This window comes from Barbatula barbatula (assembly GCF_947034865.1).
Source record: "Barbatula barbatula genome assembly, chromosome: 5".
In the NCBI taxonomy this organism is placed as follows: Eukaryota; Metazoa; Chordata; class Actinopteri; order Cypriniformes; family Nemacheilidae; genus Barbatula; species Barbatula barbatula.
The window spans coordinates 6,741,005-6,759,303 of NC_136769.1; the positions used below are offsets into that span (position 1 = coordinate 6,741,005).

Below are 18,299 nucleotides of genomic sequence, written 5' to 3' on the forward strand. Positions count from 1 at the left end.
ATACATTTTATTTGCATAATTTACGTAAAAAAAAAACGTGCCTGTCGGAGCTACAAATGAATGGACGGCGGAACAGTGTGGTGGAGAGTGACTTCTGAGGGGACAGGAATAAGTATGCAGGATAAATCTCATGCAAACGTATTGAACACTGTCAAGTGCATGAGGCCCTGCGAGGGGAGACGGCAAGGTCAAGATGTTTCCCCTGAGTTAAGTTGCTTCAGCGTTGAGCTTCTTAATCCTAAAGCATCATAAATACACATTTTACACCGGGTTACTTTTGGATACATTGTTTCACTTTTAGCCGGATGGTTTAAACTTTTGCTACGTCTAAATAAGTATTCACTTCTGCTGGCCAGTGATATCAGATGGTTAACAAACGTTTACCAGAAAAACAATTTACATAAACATGTTATCAGAAAAAAATTGCTAAAATGATTATCCATGGTTTTATATTAATTTTAATTAGGACTGTCAAATCGCGATTAATCAAATTCAGAATAAAAGTTTGTGTCGGCAAATTTATGTCTGTGTACTGTGCATATTCATTATGTATGTATAAACATACACATGCATGCATATGTTTAAGGAAAATTTCTATAGACATTTACATATCATTTTAATGATTGGTAAATACAAATAAATACTTAATGTAAATATTTCCTAAATATGTATACATGTGTTTATAAATACAAAATGAATATGCACAATGCACAGTACACAGACGTACACTATCTAAACACAAACCGTTTTAATTTCTTTTATTCATCGTTTGACAGTCCTTATTTTATTGGCAACAAATGGGTGTGCATACAGCCAGTTTGATTATGTTCACATTTTAGACGGCAAAATTATGTTTGCTGTGGAAGTTTTGTCACGTAGATAAATACACTAAACTCTGGGAAAAATCCCAGTAAATTGTAAATTTCGTTAATTTTATATTTTAAAGATTTGCCAAGACAACAGTAGTGTAGTTGGATCGTGCTTTGTTTAATCATGATGCAAAGACCACATAAACAATGTAATATTTGAGAGGCTTTTAACATGGCCGTAACCTCTAGAGACATCCGGGGAGTTGGGGCATGTACCCCATAAATATTCAGATGAGTGCTCAATTGATACAGGCTGTACCTCTTTATAAATTGACATTTGCTCCCAACAAACCCTAAATAATAGAGTTACAGGTTATCGCTTATCCGTTAGCGATATGCAGGCAAGAAATAACAAAACCCCTTATCGCTTGTTGTACTTGAGCTTAATGTGCTTTACTTGACACTTGTCAACAGCTCTAATGAAACTTCTCCACTCGGCATTCCCAGCATCCCCCTCAGCCAATCCAATCTCAGATTCACGCCCCCTCTCTTTTGATTCTTTTCACGAGCCTCTTAAAGGGTCATAGATGAGGCCCTGTCCGCCAGGCCGAGGTAGCAGCCATCGGAGGCCCACCCTAGGGAATAAGCATGTGTTATCCCTCTCACTCCCAGTCCAAAGATCGGTGCCTTTAAAACAGAGAGCGGTGTGTGCGTCGGCTCCCCTCCCATGCAGGGTTACAGCTTGGCTAGATTGGAGCTGAGGAGATGAGAGGGGCCATGCGGCTGGGGGGGAGGTGAGGGTTCTCTCACATGAAAGGTCCGCCCGCGGTGGAGGAGAGAGTCTTAGAGCCAGACACAACACAAGGGATCAGACTGGCCCACCCATCCCCCTCAGTCACAACATTTCCCACCGAAGAACAGCTGGAATGTGACCCGTTCCAAAATCAAGGCCAGTGCTGAGTGACAATAGAGTGGGGTGAGGGGTGGGACCAGAGATTTATCATAAAGTATAACCCCGCACCAACCCCCACCCGATGAAAGCGCGTTCCAAAACGCATCGTAATCTACAACCGAGAAAGACACAGGACTGCACATCTCTGAAAGTGATCCTTAAATGTTTAATTCATTTTCAACAGCTCATAAAATAATACTTATAATCTCATTATAAGCCATTGTATGGTTTGACAAGAAAAGAACACGTAACATACTTTGTAAAGCATGTACATAGGACTACCTGTTTCAACTTATGGTAGTAATGTAAAAATACGGTGTTAAAATAAATAAAAAGAACAAAGTGTAATGAGTATGAATTAAATAAGGTGCAATAGTATTTAACATGTCATGTTTTTTCGACATGGCTTTCGAATGTTATGCATTCTTAGCGAAGCATAAATAGTTTTTAGGTTAGTAAAGTTTAACTACCTGTTTCCACTGACATTTCAGTGACGGCCTGCAAGGCGTTTGTTTCGAGACAGGTACAGAAAGTCCGCTTGAACATCTGAGGCTTTTTAGTCAAACTAAAATAATACTCGCACTACAACGTGTAGATGTAAATAAGATAATACTTTCATATGAAACAATCTAGTATGCGTCTTTGTGTCGTTCACAAAGTTAAAATCACAATATTCGTCTCTCCGTCGTGATTGTAGCTGTTTTTTCTTTCAGTTTTTGCACCGCCCTAGTACTTCGTGCTGCTAAACTCCATCAAAATATCACAAGGCTTTTTGTTGACAACCTCACGGAGTTTACGAACCCGCCGTGCCGTTGAGGCGACCACAAAGCTGTTGGGCTGCAGGACGGCCATTCCGTTGTGAACGTTCCCCATGATGATCATCTGACCTTCAGCTCTGGTTATATTCAGACAGGGACATTTCCAATCCATGTTGAGCAGCGTCACCTCCAGAGGTTCCTGACGGAAGAACCGCAGCCCCATCTTTTCATCCTTCAAGATCTCCTCCATCGTGATGAGCGCAGAGTCGTGTTCTTCCATCAGCTCGGATATACGTCCCAGGACCACGAAGTCGCTCTTGCAGAAGCTTGAAACCATCTTCTGCCTGGGTTTGCACTGCTTACAGTTTTTGGTCTTGGGGAAGGGGCACAACTCCTCGCAGGCTTCCTGGCTCTTAAAGTTGTTCTTGTTTCCACCGCATCCGCCGTAAACGAACGGCTGGCATTTCTTGACAGCAGGGCTGTAGGCCCAACGTGGCGTGTAGGACTTGCAGGGCCCTTGCACGCTCGGTAAGGAGCAAGGTGCGGCGAGCTCCGATCCGCACGACGACATGCACAACTCGTACGTGTCGAAATGGTTTTTGTTCGTGTCGCATTGCCTGTACGTGAAGGTGAAGCAGTTGTTGCTTTTGGATTCATAGTACCAACTAATACTCTCCTCTCCGCAGATATCCATATCGGGTTCTTTCAAACACTCTTCGGGCGTTATGCGTGTGGAATTGGTCTCCGACTTTGGTTTGGTATGTTCTTGGTGGACCACAGAGAGCGGGAAATGAGCCTGCACTGTGCCGCCGGGGTTTGTAGCGGTGCAGGTGTAGATGCCGGCATCTTGGATTTGAGCATTATATATAACCAGCTGGGCGATGTTGGTAACCACTATGTTTCCAAGCACGTGATTGGGTCCCATCACTGTGCTCTCTTTGCCTTTCATTTGTTTCTCCCAAGTGATTGCCGGTTTGGGCTTGCCCGTCACCTCGCATAGGAAACTAGCCGTTTCGCCTACAAACACGAAATAGTTAACCGGATTGCTGACCATAACAGGTGCTTGAACATCCATAGGGGTGGTCTCCAAATGAGCCGTGGTAGGGCGAACGGTGGTCTCCTCCGGTAGAGGGCTGGTGTTGGAGAAGCTTAGGTGGAACTTACAGGTGACTTCGGTGAGAGAGACACCCCTCGTGCAAGCCTCCGCATCCAAATAGCATTTGTTGTAGTAGGTCATGCCGTCCGAGGCGCAGGTGAAGCGGGGCTCCTGTCCGCAGCGATCTTTGCACTTGCACACCGGCTGCCCGTCCCAGATGTCGCATTCTGAACCCTGTTGCGTGCACATGAATTGGTCACAGGTGATCCCTTTGGGCATTCCCACCGGACCTTTCCTTCCCCGGAGGTCCATGTAGCGGGCGGCCACACAGCTCTTGTTTCCACAAACGTTTGAACAGCATTTCTCGAATGGCTCACAATCCTCGGGGAACAAAAGAAGAACGGTGATTGGAGTGTGTTTTAAAGTTTGTGGAAGTCATTAGCTTGTGTGACATTTATAAAAGGTTTTCAGGCATGTTTCTTGTCAATCGTTATTAATATTGATATCAAAACCTTTCTAAAAAAAGTGTAATATAGTGTATATTGACAATATGCACAAATAAAAGGGAGATTCTAACGAAATGCCTGCAAAAAAGTAAGCAGGTATAAGAAAAACAACATAACATCCCACAGTGTCCAGTCTGACAGCCTATATTGCAAACAACAACATCAAGATAATAAATGAATCTTTCGAATCAAATAAATATTTATTAAGCTTTTATAACACGAGTTAAAAATGGCTCACTATTTGGCAGGTATTTCGTTAGAATCCCTCTTTTTATTCATGCAGTTATAACTGCTTCATAATGCATTTGTAAATGACTTACTAATCATTAACTAGCGTATTTATAAATGCTTTAGGTTTGTAAAAATAATTGTGGTTCAAAAGCTACCATGGTAACCATAGTTTTGTTATATGCAATAACTACTACAGCTATAATAAAAATTATTATTATTATAGCTATAAATAAATAAATAACAATAACATGAAATCCACAGTTGTAATGATGCAAGTCAAATTGGCAATATTTTGTCTTTCTCGTGCAAGCAAATACCAATTTATCAGAATTGCATTGTTGTTAGATTACAAGTTAGGTTCGCGTTTGGTCATATGCAGGCTTAAGGCTATAAGACCGACGCATGTGCGCACTTGAAGAACACTGGAGGCTGATCTCACCTGATCGGACTCGCACTCGCGCATGCAGGTGCTCATGGCGTCCACCCACAGGTTCGGGTTCATCTCGTTCGGACACATCCCCGCGTGTGTATAAACCACTTTGGACATTGACATGGGCATTGGCAACGCTCTTGCGCGCAAGTCCAAGCGCAAGACGCAGATCTGCCCGAATAAAAACCAAATCCATCTGGGAAAGAGCATCCACCACATATCCAGGCGCCAGGGAAACTTTCCAGAAGTTGGAAAAAAGTGCACGGGGTCCGAGAAAATAATGCGTAAAATCGAGGGCAGAAATAAGTGGGGACCTTGGTAAAGTGGGAGGACGACTGATGCGTTCAAGTGTCGTGTGGAGAGGCGGAGAGGTCCGTGCGCGCCGCTACATTAATTAAAGCTGCCGGTTCAACCCTGTTATTAAATTGAGCACATAACGACGCAGTTTGACGAGCACATCCATGGCACAGTCTCGAGGAAACTCATTTATCAAAACACACTTAAGCAGGGTGCCACGTGTATAAAACCCTTTTCTTTACACATCATTAGGAGTAGATTGTGTTCTCAACGAAGTGTTGGCGCACTGCATGCTGCGTAGTAGGCAGTGTATACTGCGGTACATACTATATAGATTAAAAAAAACAATTCGCGCATTGATAGACGAAGAAAAACAGTAGGCTACATCTTTACAGTGTTGACACTTTTGAAACGAATGAAAAGTTTATGTAAAATATGGAAATGACTAAAATTATAATACTAATATAATTACAATGTTAGAATTTAAAAGTAAAAGAGTTAATATTACCTTTGGTACAATTCGCACCACACTGGAAATGTAGGTCAAGTTCGGCACATTGCATAGCATTGTGGGATACAGAATTCTATGGTCTGTTGGAACAAATACAGCCGGTCATCATGGGTAATAAACTAAATATTCATACTACGCAGTATGCATAGCTGGTGCTGCATAAATAATAATAGTATGGTCGTATTCCCACACGAAGGGTCACGTTTACCAAAAGTTTCAAGTTAAGTTCCTTTAAATAGCCTAATACCCTTTAAAACGCTGTCACCAGAAACATCATTCACACAAAGGTTAATGTGTTTTTCCACTGACGTGAAAGCACATAATGACCCTCCACAGAATTTTTAAGATACAACATATGCTGTGAGCAACATGAAGACATAAACTGTCATACAACATGTTCTTTCCATGAATTACAAAAAATGCTTTTCTTCTGGGGTTTTATTATAGATAATCTTGTGTTTGGCTTTAACCGGATCCCAACAAAATGTCCAAGACTATAAACGCCGGAGGTTGTTCTGACCTGAGAACGTAAAAAGATAGAAAAAGTTAATGTGAAATGGCAATCGCAACCTATTTTACTACTATTGGCATGTTTCAGAATGAATCCGGCTATTCAGATTCAACTGGATTGTGTCCATCAGGCATTAATGTGATCATAAAATCATAAGCTTTCCTGTAGTTCGGTGAGCATTGCGCTAGCAACGCCATGGTCATGGGTTCGATCCAAGGGATTGCATATAATCAAATGTATAGCATAAATAATGCAATGTGCATCGGCCAAAGGCATAAAATGTAAATGTATATATAAAAAAATTGGCCATTGCATGCCTAAATGAATCCAGCAGGTTGGAGAAGGGGGTCAAAGAAAGAAGTCTTTGTGACATAAGCTGAAATGAAAAGTGGAGCAAATTATAACATATTGATAGTAGATTATAAATATGGATGACTAAATGCAAATAGATCCAATACAAGGGCTCACAGCTCAGTGTAATGTATGCTTTGCATTAGTACAGTAAACCAAACTGGAAGTCATATGGGATCAGTTTTGCTTTAACAAAAAATGAAATGTACACACCTCACTAAATACATTCCATTTAAAGGACACTTCGACGATCTGGTGATTCCTGTAGAAGTTGGAAGTTTCTCAAGGACTATTGGTTGAGGTTAATGCGGGACAACTGTTCCCAGATCAGCTGGGCAGAAATCATTTGTCAGATGCAGCTGGATATCTGGTGTTAAGATGAGCCCACGGAGAAGGCAGGTGTTTATCGAGACAGCTCCTGCTAGCTTCACCACACGGGGTATGAGATGAGATCTGACCCAAGAAAATCAGATGACTCGACTGAGGAAAGTTCAAATAGTTGAAAACGCTTTCCAGTTTTACAGGCTTATGTTTAGATATTTAGTTTCATGAGGACGAATAGTTTGCATTGGATCATTCACAATTGTTTTCTTTATTTTCTGTGCAAGTACAAGAAATTGCTTCATGGCCTTAGAAGATCTCGGCTAATTTCCTGTGTATTGTTCCCCCTTGTCTCAAGTATGAAGACTGCTCGCTCATGTGATCCCGGATGGGGCTCTGGTCTCAAAACACGCAACTTGGCAAAAGAGGTCAAAGGGGAGTTAGTGAACCGAATTCCTGAATTGGGCTGTGGCAGAACTACCCTTAGTTTCCGGATATTTGACACAAATCTTTTGAGTACTGTCAACATTTCCATCCAATTAATTGTGAAGGGACCATCCACCCTCAAACAAATCAGAACTTTACCGGGATATTTGTAGGATTTATAAAGTTCTTGGTAAGTTTTATATTTCAAAAGCCCAAATTGAAATAATTTTTATGATGTCAACTTCAGAATGAAGGTTCGCAATTCACCAAACATGATATAAATTCTTAACTTACCAGACAAGAAACCTTAAAGCAGGTTGCTGAATACATAAAAAGTAAACAATTTGAAATTTATGAGAATATAATGAAGCTATAAACACAACTTTGTTCTCAAAAAGACGTTTTCATCGGACACACACGCCTGGTGAAAAGTTAACTTCCAGTCTCTGTTTGTTGATCGATCTGGCTAGTGGCTAAATAATAACTATTTAATTTGAATTCGTATTTTATTGTTTAATATTTGTATTAAATAAATAAAAAATATTTTTTTTGTATAATAATATTATTAACTAACAATTTGTTGAAAGGGTTATGTAAATTTGTTGCATTTAAGTTCAGACGAGTAATGGTTCTTCTACTTAAAATAATACTGGTTGGTTAGACGTACTTTTAACTTGCTAGCTAATGCGATATACTTATTTATTTTGCTTTTTTTCACAAATAATCTACAGGAAAGTTGTAGATTATTTCTGAAGACAAGCAAAAGAGATAACAAAAGCGTGCAAGCGCAGTAACGTTTGTTTATGTCCTGGACTGAACATTTGAAACTATATATTATTGATTCTATCCATGTTACATTGTTTGTATTTTTTATACTAATATCATTAATAATGATCAAACTGATTTTGACACCAGCCAATCTATAAAGTGTAAGTAGAAGGAAAAAATACGGAGTACACCAACCCGAGTCAAAAACAAGAAAAGCGTATACAAGACCAAATTCTACAGGGTGCAACAGTCCCGGTCACTAGTGGATGTCCACTTTAATGAAGTGGAAAATGTTCCTTTCTCTTAAAAACATTCAGTCTGCATCTCTTGATTCCTTACCAAGACTAGTTTAAGCCTGTCCTCTATTGGTGACGTTTAGCAATGGCATGGTGCCTAGTCTTTTTGTTATTTCCAAAGACAGACATCTTTCCATCTGCATTTCAAGTCAAGAAAAACAATTCTGAATAACTTTTGCCCATGCTTTATCAAAGTAATAAGTATTGTCAGTAAAGACAACGCACTGTTGTATCAAAGTACGAGGAACATCTCAAATATCTGGAATCAAAATGCATAGGCTTAGTCAAACTGACCTTTAGAACATGACTGATGACCTCTAACAAGCTCACCTCTGAACTTCTAAACCTACGACTCAAAATGAGCAAACATGAAAAAATACTTGCTCAAAATAAACATTAAAGAATTTAAAATGATTTCATTTCAATTCAAGTTTAAACTTCTTTTAATCCCCAAATTCTAGTATTTATATTATACTAAAAAATAGTACATTAAAAAATGAAATAATTTAGCAGTGTTGAAAAGTTAACATACATTGGCTAATGTTAACCGTGAACAATAGAAGCAACAAATGTTAATCATATTATGCTTGGTTATGGATAGACTGCCCAACCTGCCAACAAAACTACAAAACAACTTCGGAATTCCATTAGGAGAAATCATGACTTGAGAGTACTGTTCCCACGTTAACACAACCTGTATAAAGTCAAAAGCTAATATACAACTATGTAGTGTTTATGCATCTCTTCTAAATCTAATCTCAAACATTTGCCACGGTTGAATTAACCAAACTGTAATCCAAAAGTATGTTGAAGAATGCAGAATTGAAGAATGGCACTACTGTTCCTGCTTAAATACACATCCTGCGTATCAAATAAGTGAGAATTAAACATCTCAAGGTAGGCCAATATGAGAATCAATGGAAGCTCTCCGGGGTTAAAGATTGTATTATTTTCTCTCAAATCAAGCTCTTCCTTGGGGGAATAAAAAGGAACTTGCTACATTGTTTAGTGGGCGAAACAGGGGACATTTGCAAAATCGTGAGGTCGGTCTGTTCCAAGCAGTCACAGAGCAGCCTGCAGAAAATATTTGGCTTAAATTGACTGAACAGCATTTGAGAAACAGCTCTGAAATGGCTCAATAAAAATAAACTTTTCAAATAAATGGCAGGGTTTGGTTAAAGTGCACAGAGAGCTGTCTGGCAACCAAATAACATCTTAATTTCAAAACATTTAAATGAAATAACTGTGGCTTTCCCGGATCAATATAAGTCTACACTTGACAGTTCAAAACACTCTCTTGAGATGGAACGGTGGACGTCCGCTGCGGTGTAGGTACGATCGACCGATCTCTGTTGAAGCAACGCACCAGCTCTTGCACAGTGACCCGATACGAAGGCAAGGCCGCGAGACAGGTCCAAGGTTCGGAAAGTATGCAAATTTGGTTGATTTGAATATTTTCCCCGAGTCCAGTTGTGAACAAAATGCATTTAAATATTCAAATTGAAGCGTGGGCCGATGAAAAAAAGCTGTCCCAGAGCGAAACCTGCCAAAACCTGTTAAGAGCTCAAACGAGTTATCTATGGATACACTGGAGGAGGCACTAAAGATCCATCTGATAATGAAGAATGAAGGGGTAAGGCTAATATCTTAAACGGGTTATCGACCAAAATAGGAGGACGATAGCAGTGTATTTTGAGAACAGAAATGAATAAATAGTTTGGGATGGAAAGAAGCATGTCCCAAAAAACAGCGAGTCAGTTTGCCCCACAGGGATGCTAATATGAAGCTAGTAGGTGAGCCGGGATGCCTTCATGTTGTAGCAGGGCCGATCGGCCAGACCGCCCTGACTTCCAGAGAACAGCGACAAGCCTTCAGTTTTCTCCAGGACCACCTCGAGCTCCTGGAAGTCCTGAAGCCTCGCCACATCCTTATCCTGAGAAAACAACAGACGTATGTTTAGAAAGGTGGCTATTTAACAGTACAACATGTTTTTATATGTACAACAGCTGAGGCAAACAGAGAAGCATTTGTGTAGAAAAGCCTCAAATTAAACAGTTATCATTCTTAATTTTTTTCGTGGGAAGCCACGCTGAAATGTGATATAGAATTCATTTTCATTTTTGATATTCAATCCAGAATGATCTTGTTGCATCAGAGAATGGATTTTTAAAGTTCCCCTGTGGTCGATAATTGTATCCCATAAAAGACCAGAATCTATCTGCATATTTATGCCTCAAACTGCTGACCCATTTACATTTATATTTACATTTATTCATTTGGCAGACGCTTTTATCCAAAGCGACTTACAAGTAGTTTTATACAGTGGCACATAACTGCAGAGCAATCAGGGGAAAGGTGCCTTGCTCAAGGGCAAAGGGAACCTTCTGATCACAAGCCCAACGCTCTAACCATTAGGCCACACCTGATAAACAACATAAAAAATGTATTGATTTTCACCACAGGGGTTTTTTAAACGTAGGACAGCACTGGAGTATTCAGATTGCTTGACTACAAAGCTGTGTGTGTAAATACTGTGAAATCAACAAATAACGAAGCGGTCCGAAATAAATAAAACATGTTACATGCCGGGTCGGGTACTCTGATCACAAACTCACTGTCATAAGACGATGTCAACGCTATGTTAGCTCTTGTCACTAAGATCAAGCTTCACCTTTCGGAGCATAGTGTTGGGCAGCTTGCGGATCTTCTCCACGTGCTCAGCGCTGATGTCCAGCTCGCGACAGCACACGCGGAGCAGCGCCCTGTACGTCAACTCCTGCCGGTCAAGTTCCACTTCGATGAAGTCGTTCTCTCTAACGTTGATGTTCTGGATTCGCACCTTCAGGACCAGCTCTGAAAAAAACCCACAAGAATGAGTCATGTGAAAAGTTGTAGACAGAATGCAGAAAGTGTTCTTTCGCAAGTTCTCGCTGTACCTTGCACGTTAACAGGAAATGTGCTGGTGAAGAAGAAGGGCTGGAAGGCGGGCACGGAGCCGGGGAGCTGGGAGCAGTTGATCTGCTGGGGGATGGATTGCTGCCGGGTGACGGTGCCGTTGGGAACCTGGGGCTGGCTGGTGCTCCCGCTGGGGGAAGGAAGTGTGGGGCACACCGGCCCGTTCTGTGCTCTAGTGTGAGGGTGGGAAAACTCGCAGTGGTTGGCGTGATGAGTCTCTGAGGAGAGCTCCATGGGCAAACCTCCATTCACCACAGGGCTCGGCACAACGCCGTTCTGCTCCACGACGGGGATGTAGGATAACTCTTGCTGGCTCTGGCTGTCTGTGTAAAGACTCTTAGGCTGTTGGGGAGGAAGTTGTTGCTCTTGTGTCGGGGAGAGGGTTGCTGGTTCAGACTCTAAGGGTTCTGGATGATTGTTGGTGCCGTTCTGCGACACATGCTGTGATATACTCAGATTATCTTTATCCAGCTTGCTGTACAGAAAGGGCGGGTTGGAAAGATAGTTGGGGATGATTGGCAACTCAGGTTCCTTTAACTCTGGAAAATCTTCTTCTTCCACTAAAAAAAGATGATGGACAGAAGGGTTACGAACTGCAATGAGAACAGAGTTAAGAAGTCTTGTCGATCTAAGAACGTACCTCCAAGTAGTCGTCTGATTTCAGGTTTCGAAGTGAGCTGAACGGCTAACTCATCTTTCGCAGTAAGAATGTCTTTGTCAGCTCCGGCGTTCAGAAGATACGCCACTACCTGTTTGTGGTTTCTTTTACAGGCCCAATGCAAACACGTCCTGGATAAACAGAGGACACGACAACATCTCAAACACGTGCCAAGAGCTGTTGGCGATGAACGTAATTAAATCCATTAGATCTTTGGTGATGCATAGCAAACGTTCGATTTTAAACATGTTTGTTTGTTTGTTGTATAGCCATTAATTCCCACATTGTGCAAATGAACACTGGACAAGATATGGAACGTCAACAATTTTGTTTTTATACGTGTCAATACTGTCAATTATTTTAGTTTTTATTGTAGAGTATTGTTGCGTTACATTGCCAAATGATAATGAAATGAACTAACAAGTATCCAAAAGGTTCTTACATTCAGGCGAACAACTCCATTACTTTAACAAGTAGCTCAACAACAATCTACACTCAAAAGAAAGACTTAGCTTGTTTCAAAACACGGTTGCCTAATAAATAACGTCTGCCATGAAATTTCATTTAAGAATTTCCACCGTCTTCCCACCCACAAACAATGTTGCACGCCAAGCGATAAAAAGATGTTCGTGTCATCACCCCATATCAAACAGAAATTTTGTTAATAAATATAATCCTTTACCTTTAACACCTGTGAACGTTTAGTAAGGCCATCACCTTAAATCACACCCAATTGAGGCCACCCAGCCAAACAGGGTTTTGGCTAGAAGGTATACAGCTACCTCACTTCAATACCACATCGTTTTTGTAACGCAGACAACAGTTAATTCGTTCTTTATTGTAAGGTTAGGTTTAGGTGGGTTTAGGCAATACCTGAGATAATTTGCTGTAACTTTATGGCGAGATGTTGCATCCCTTCCAGCCACAACCGTCAAACAGGGGTGTGTCTGGATAATGATGAGTGAATGTGTTCGGTGGCATGGAGAGACAGCGACCCCTGGTCACGTATCATGTCATTGCATTGGTGTTTTAACATTTCCTGCATGCATATAAATACTAGACTTGTATCTAGCTTATCTGTTTTACAGGACTAAACTGAAGGAAAGCGTAACACACAAACTCCGTGCGTGGTTATAATGGGAACTATGTGGTTGCCATGAAGGTTTTGGGTGGGATGTTATCTGGTGGAACTAATAAATCCTATTGGAATGAGGCCAAAAACACACTTACGTGTTACATGACGGATTTTTATTATGGATTTAGTGACAAACAGTTAAAAGCCATGTGACGAGAGTTCATACGCACCATCCGTTAATCTCATTTTGAGAGTTGACGTTCGCCCCGCTCTCCACTAATGACTTCACCTCGTCTAGATCTCCGATGGCACTGGCCTCTCTCAGTCTCTCCTGCAGCTCTTTATCCAGCGACGTCGTTGACATTATTCAAGTCTTTACGGAAATGAAAGCTTCATGCGATCCGACACGGTGTTGTTTAGCAGGGACCAAAATAAGACACTCGACCCGACAGAACTTTTGAATAATACGCGTGATTTCCGATACGGATGAGACGGGGGTGTAATTCAAGTCTTGAGGATCGATTCGTCCCTGTTAAAACGGTGTAATGTGTTGGATGGGTTTAAAAAAATCTTTTGCCGACTACTACATTCCTCTCGTCGCCGCCGCAGCGCCCATTTTGGGGGCAGTTTTCGGTGTGGCACCTGCAGATCGTGATCTTTGGTTCCGGCTTGTCGTCGATGAGAAACGTTCCTGAGTTAAAGTCTGACCGGAGTTCAAGGGAAAGATAAATAAAGATGATAATGTGTGGTGTCGCTTTGATAAACTGGTGTACTTTATTCATTTGGGAAACGTGCTTGTGTTAAAGAAACAACAGAGACACGCGTTTATGACATAACATCAGTGCTCGAATTGAAGGGGGGCCGGGGGGGAACCGGGTACCCCTCAGATATTTTTATTGGAGTAAAAATGATATTGACAAAAGTACGATGGATTTGGTAAATTTTGTGAATGAATTATTTATCATAATTGAAATTAAGTTTGTTTATGGGCTAGTTGTCGTGTGACTTTCAATTTGAAACGCCAAACAACCGTTCATATATCATTTCTGTTCACCTGTATTTATTTGATCCAAAATACAGTAAAAGCCTGTTCTTTTATGTAAGCCTGCTTTGAATAAATATAGTTACGCATATTATGATCAAATATGTTGTGTATTTTGTATAAATTTTACATTTTCGACACGAAGCCCCACAAAATAAGTCTTATGGTGGGGACCCCCATAAGACTTGATTCAATTCGAGCACTGCATAACATGTGTTATTAAACACTCGTACACAAATGTACTGCTTTGAAAATCAAACAACAACCTTTGAATTGTAACCAACCAATAAAGCGTCGATCGTATTTTGTAAGAATGCTTATTTCATTAATAGCCACACAAATGGATAAGACTTAAGAGATCATGTTAGATAAAGAAATATGTTTGGTACTGTCCCACCATCTACTACCACACGTGCCAAACCTCCCGTTTATTTTAGCATTGCATTTGTAAATATGTTGACTCCACTTATTTTTCAACGTTAACGTTTATTCCTGTTCCATCCTATTATTTATTATCACTGAACAGTTAAAACACGGCATACTGCATATACATGTATGCACTATGGTACAAATATACTGCATCAAACCACGCTGTCCTTGCGAAACAGTAGGCACTTATTGTTGGCAGGCATATCAACCTAGAAAAACAAACGTGCATTTTTTTAGTGTGCATCATATATTTCAGTGAATTACTTTATGATGCGTGTCATCAGATTACACAATCTTACAAAAACAAAAACAACATTATAATCTACTACATCACGTCGTAAATTAAAATGTTTGCTTTGTTAAAACTCTTACAATTTCCTCAAGTCGCAATCCATTGTCTTGGCCGAGCGATGTCAAGAAAGATATATCTCTTAGACCCCAATCTGGATTTCTGCACGACAAAATTGAACAAATTAATAAAAAACAACAAAACATCATGTTGCAGAGTGATAACTGTAAAAAAGCCTCTTGTTTGAATTTATTTCTTTTTCAATACTAAATTTCTTTTTTGGGGTTGTTGGACAAACAATTACTCATATCTTCGAATAATAAATTGTTTTGTCAATGGGTAAATACTTTAACACAATGCTTTCAAAAACATGTTGAGAACAAAAAACATCTATAGCGCATTCTTAGACTAAATAAATGAAAACGTTTTACCAAAGAATTGCTTCGACACCAACCTTGATCTTAAGCTGTGGTCAAAGTCAACATTGCTCTGAGGGGAAATTGTTCCATTGACAGAATATGGCTGCAAATAAAATATCAAAGCCAGAGTTGGACAACTGAACATATAAACACAATCGAAATACATGTGACCGTAATTCGACTATATTAAATTACCCCGTAAATCAGAAGCAATCCCTGAGGCTTGAGTATCTTTCCAACACCATTAAACAAACCCTGAAAAAATGCAGTTATTTTTATTTTATATGAATAGTCAGCTTAAACAGCCAATACAAACAAAAACATGACTTAAAGTGGGCATACGTGATACCTTTGTGCATGCTAGAGGAGAGATGTGCATCATGTTGATGTTGACAATGAGCTCACATGACTCGGGTTGAATTCCGTACCAGGTCTCCCAACTCTGTGATGCATCAAGGTAGATGGCTGGCTTTACATTCGGCAGCCTATAATGCTGCCTATACACCTCTATACTACAACAGAAAAGATCATTTACATTTAGTCATTTTGCAGATGCTTTTATCCAAAGCGACTTACAGAGAGCAATAAGCCATATGTCATACAGGAGCAATAGTACATTAGGTGCTAAAACAAAGTTACTAGTTTCATGAAATCACATGTAATAACTAACATTTAGCATTCAGTAGCAGGTGCCATTCTGGTAAGCAGCAAAACTAGATATACAATTACAAAACAATATAATTTAGCCTATACAGAATCTTTAACAAAGCCAAGCATTTATTTTAAGAGTTAATAGATGGCGCCCTCTAGTGATAAACCTTTACACTGCACCTGCCATTGTCTTCGAGTTTTTTAACTTAACATTACGTGAACTTTGAACCAAATCACAAGATGCAAAAGACAGATACGTTTCAAAGAATAATGTGTAAATAAAACATCATAACTAGCTGCCCTTCAAACATAAGCATTTGCCCTGTAAATATAAAGAGGTGAAAGCTTCGTTCTTGTTATAAGATTTGAATGACTAAATGAAATAAAATATACAGATGGCATTTTATCGACACAAATTGTGTTGTGACACCGCTAACAGAACATGTTATGAAATGCAAGACTGTCCATTTCTTACCTCGATAAGGAGTGCGAATCAACTTCGGATGGTTGCCATGTAATATTTGGCAACGCGTTGGCAAAGTGAACGACGTGCTGACCTGTGCCCGACGATATTTCCAAGGCATTCCCGTGTCTGTCTGATTTCACTCTGCTCTTCAAAACAGAAAGGATCGGATCTTTATTTCTATCCGCGGCTGGTGCATTCAGCATTTTGCACATGCAGTTCCTGGAATCAGAAGAGAAACGCAGCTGCGTAAATACCGCCGCAGTTATCAATTTAAGCGACGTTGCTCGACCTGGAAATCCAACAAGACCTTTAAAAGCTCCAAGCAGCTGCGAATTAAAGGAGGTCGTGAATGGTCCACATTTCAGAAACGCGTTCGTGCGTCTGTATAATGGATGCAAACGGTCACTTGAAACAATCATTCACGACGATGAAAGATGGCAAGGATGCAACATTTCTGCATTCTGTCTTTAACGGTTCTCTATTTGTTCCATTTAGTGGTTGTAATCGCAAGAGTGTGAAGGCATTGACATTTGCATCCCATGATGCAACGGTGTAACTTCAACTTCCTATTTGTTTGGAAAAGACGCGCACAGGAAAGCGGGCATCAGATGCGCAAACCGATCGGCACATGACATCACAGTATCGCTCCATAGGTCGCTCTCGCGGTACTTGGATCGCCAATCGGTTTGCGAGCCACCATGAGAAGTCTGAATTAAATGTTACTAAGTGTAACGATTCGGGATGATGTACTTTTATAAATATTTTTGTATCCTTGTTAAAAAAAGGAAGGAATAATATGTATAATGCTACAAATGTCTCAAAACATTAAATGGTGACATTGTTCATAGGTTCTAAGTTTTCTATTGAAACATGAAATTTAATCTCAGGATTTATGCAACACTTCTTAGATGTGACATTCATGTGTTCCCATACATCGATCCGTCCATTATAGAGTGGACATTTTACACCTTTTGTGACAGCTTATCTTTTCTATATCAATCTCTCGAATCACACTTTCTCATTTATTTCTGAGGCGTTCTGTGTTCGAGAGACAGAAGTTGTTCAATAGCTTTTGCTTTGTTTATTTGGTTGTTATATGAGAAGGTTAGGCTATACAAACTATCTGTTTGTATAGCCTTCGTACAAATCAGAATAATATGTGGTTGTGATGAAAACATTTCGTTACACTGTACTTGTATATGTGTAATGACAATAAAGTTGAATCTTATCTAATCTAATCTAAAGAGACACATAACAACATATTTAAAAGAAGCAACATTCAGTGAAAACATTAAATGTTACAGAAGCATTCAAGACAATTCGTTTGTACTTTTTGCCAGCTGTTCCTCATAGTTCTGTCTTTACATGTCTTTACATTTTTTTAAGCATTTGGCTGACGCTTTTATCCAAAGAGACTTACATTGCATTATTCTATACATTTTACATAGGTATCTGCAATACCCTGGGATCAAACCCACAACCTTGCGTTGTTAACACAATGCTCTTGAGCTACAGGAAAACTATTTATTGTAGTCTTCATGGTTTTGTGGAGGAAGTTGAGGCTTTAACACATTATTTTACATTTACATTTAGTCATTTAGCAGACGCTTTTATCCAAAGCGACTTATAGATGAGAAAACATTGGAAGCAATTATAACAACATAGGCAACAAAATACATAAGTGCATCAAAAACTAGTCCATTAAAGCCTAGCACAGTATACAAATTCTTTAACTATCAGTCATCAGCACATCAGTATGGAGTTCAGTCCAATTCCTATATTTATCAGTGAGTAATATCTTTTTTATTTATTCGAATGCACATTGATATTCATATTGTGTTTTGTACAGGATCAAGTGATTCGTTGCTACTGTATTTTATTAAGAACTTTTCATGGTGGCCGCAAATTTTAAATCTTTAGCTCATAGGTGAATGTTTGGTAGTGTCAGACAGTAAATGTGAAGATAGTTGTGTGTAATACGTCAAATGATGAGTTTCAGTGCAGTTCAGTTGTCAGTTAAACATTTTTTACGCCACCTTCTAGCTGCACAGA

The 18,299-nt window shown here is 39.8% G+C and overlaps 3 protein-coding genes across 5 annotated transcripts; all 3 read right to left on the minus strand.

Annotated features, from left to right (window-relative positions):
- Positions 1-1,912: 1,912 nt before the first annotated feature.
- Positions 1,913-5,133, minus strand: wfikkn2a (info WAP, follistatin/kazal, immunoglobulin, kunitz and netrin domain containing 2a). Its single transcript, XM_079457781.1, has 2 exons — positions 4,792-5,133; positions 1,913-3,996 (listed from the first exon to the last, which is right to left on the minus strand). Exons 1-2 carry the CDS (start codon positions 4,999-5,001, stop codon positions 2,488-2,490), a joined length of 1,719 nt encoding a protein of 572 aa, XP_079313907.1. The 5' UTR covers positions 5,002-5,133; the 3' UTR covers positions 1,913-2,487.
- Positions 5,134-8,433: 3,300 nt separating this feature from the next.
- Positions 8,434-13,708, minus strand: ankrd40 (ankyrin repeat domain 40). 2 transcript variants are annotated; one of them, XM_079457022.1, is made up of 5 exons: positions 13,182-13,708; positions 11,859-12,007; positions 11,200-11,778; positions 10,935-11,116; positions 8,434-10,196 (listed from the first exon to the last, which is right to left on the minus strand). In XM_079457022.1, exons 1-5 carry the CDS (start codon positions 13,313-13,315, stop codon positions 10,050-10,052), a joined length of 1,191 nt encoding a protein of 396 aa, XP_079313148.1. In that variant the 5' UTR covers positions 13,316-13,708; the 3' UTR covers positions 8,434-10,049. The 2 variants fall into 2 exon arrangements, with proteins under 2 accessions (XP_079313148.1, XP_079313149.1); XM_079457023.1 differs by lacking the exon at positions 13,182-13,708 and adding an exon at positions 12,319-12,551.
- mettl26 (methyltransferase like 26) lies at positions 13,704-16,832 on the minus strand. 2 transcript variants are annotated; one of them, XM_079457025.1, is made up of 7 exons: positions 16,555-16,826; positions 16,257-16,466; positions 15,480-15,642; positions 15,326-15,385; positions 15,166-15,233; positions 14,795-14,873; positions 13,704-14,631 (listed from the first exon to the last, which is right to left on the minus strand). In XM_079457025.1, exons 2-7 carry the CDS (start codon positions 16,457-16,459, stop codon positions 14,575-14,577), a joined length of 630 nt encoding a protein of 209 aa, XP_079313151.1. In that variant the 5' UTR covers positions 16,460-16,466; positions 16,555-16,826; the 3' UTR covers positions 13,704-14,574. The 2 variants fall into 2 exon arrangements, with proteins under 2 accessions (XP_079313151.1, XP_079313150.1); XM_079457024.1 differs by having other exon boundaries at positions 16,257-16,832.
- Between the last annotated feature and the right edge of the window lie 1,467 nt (positions 16,833-18,299).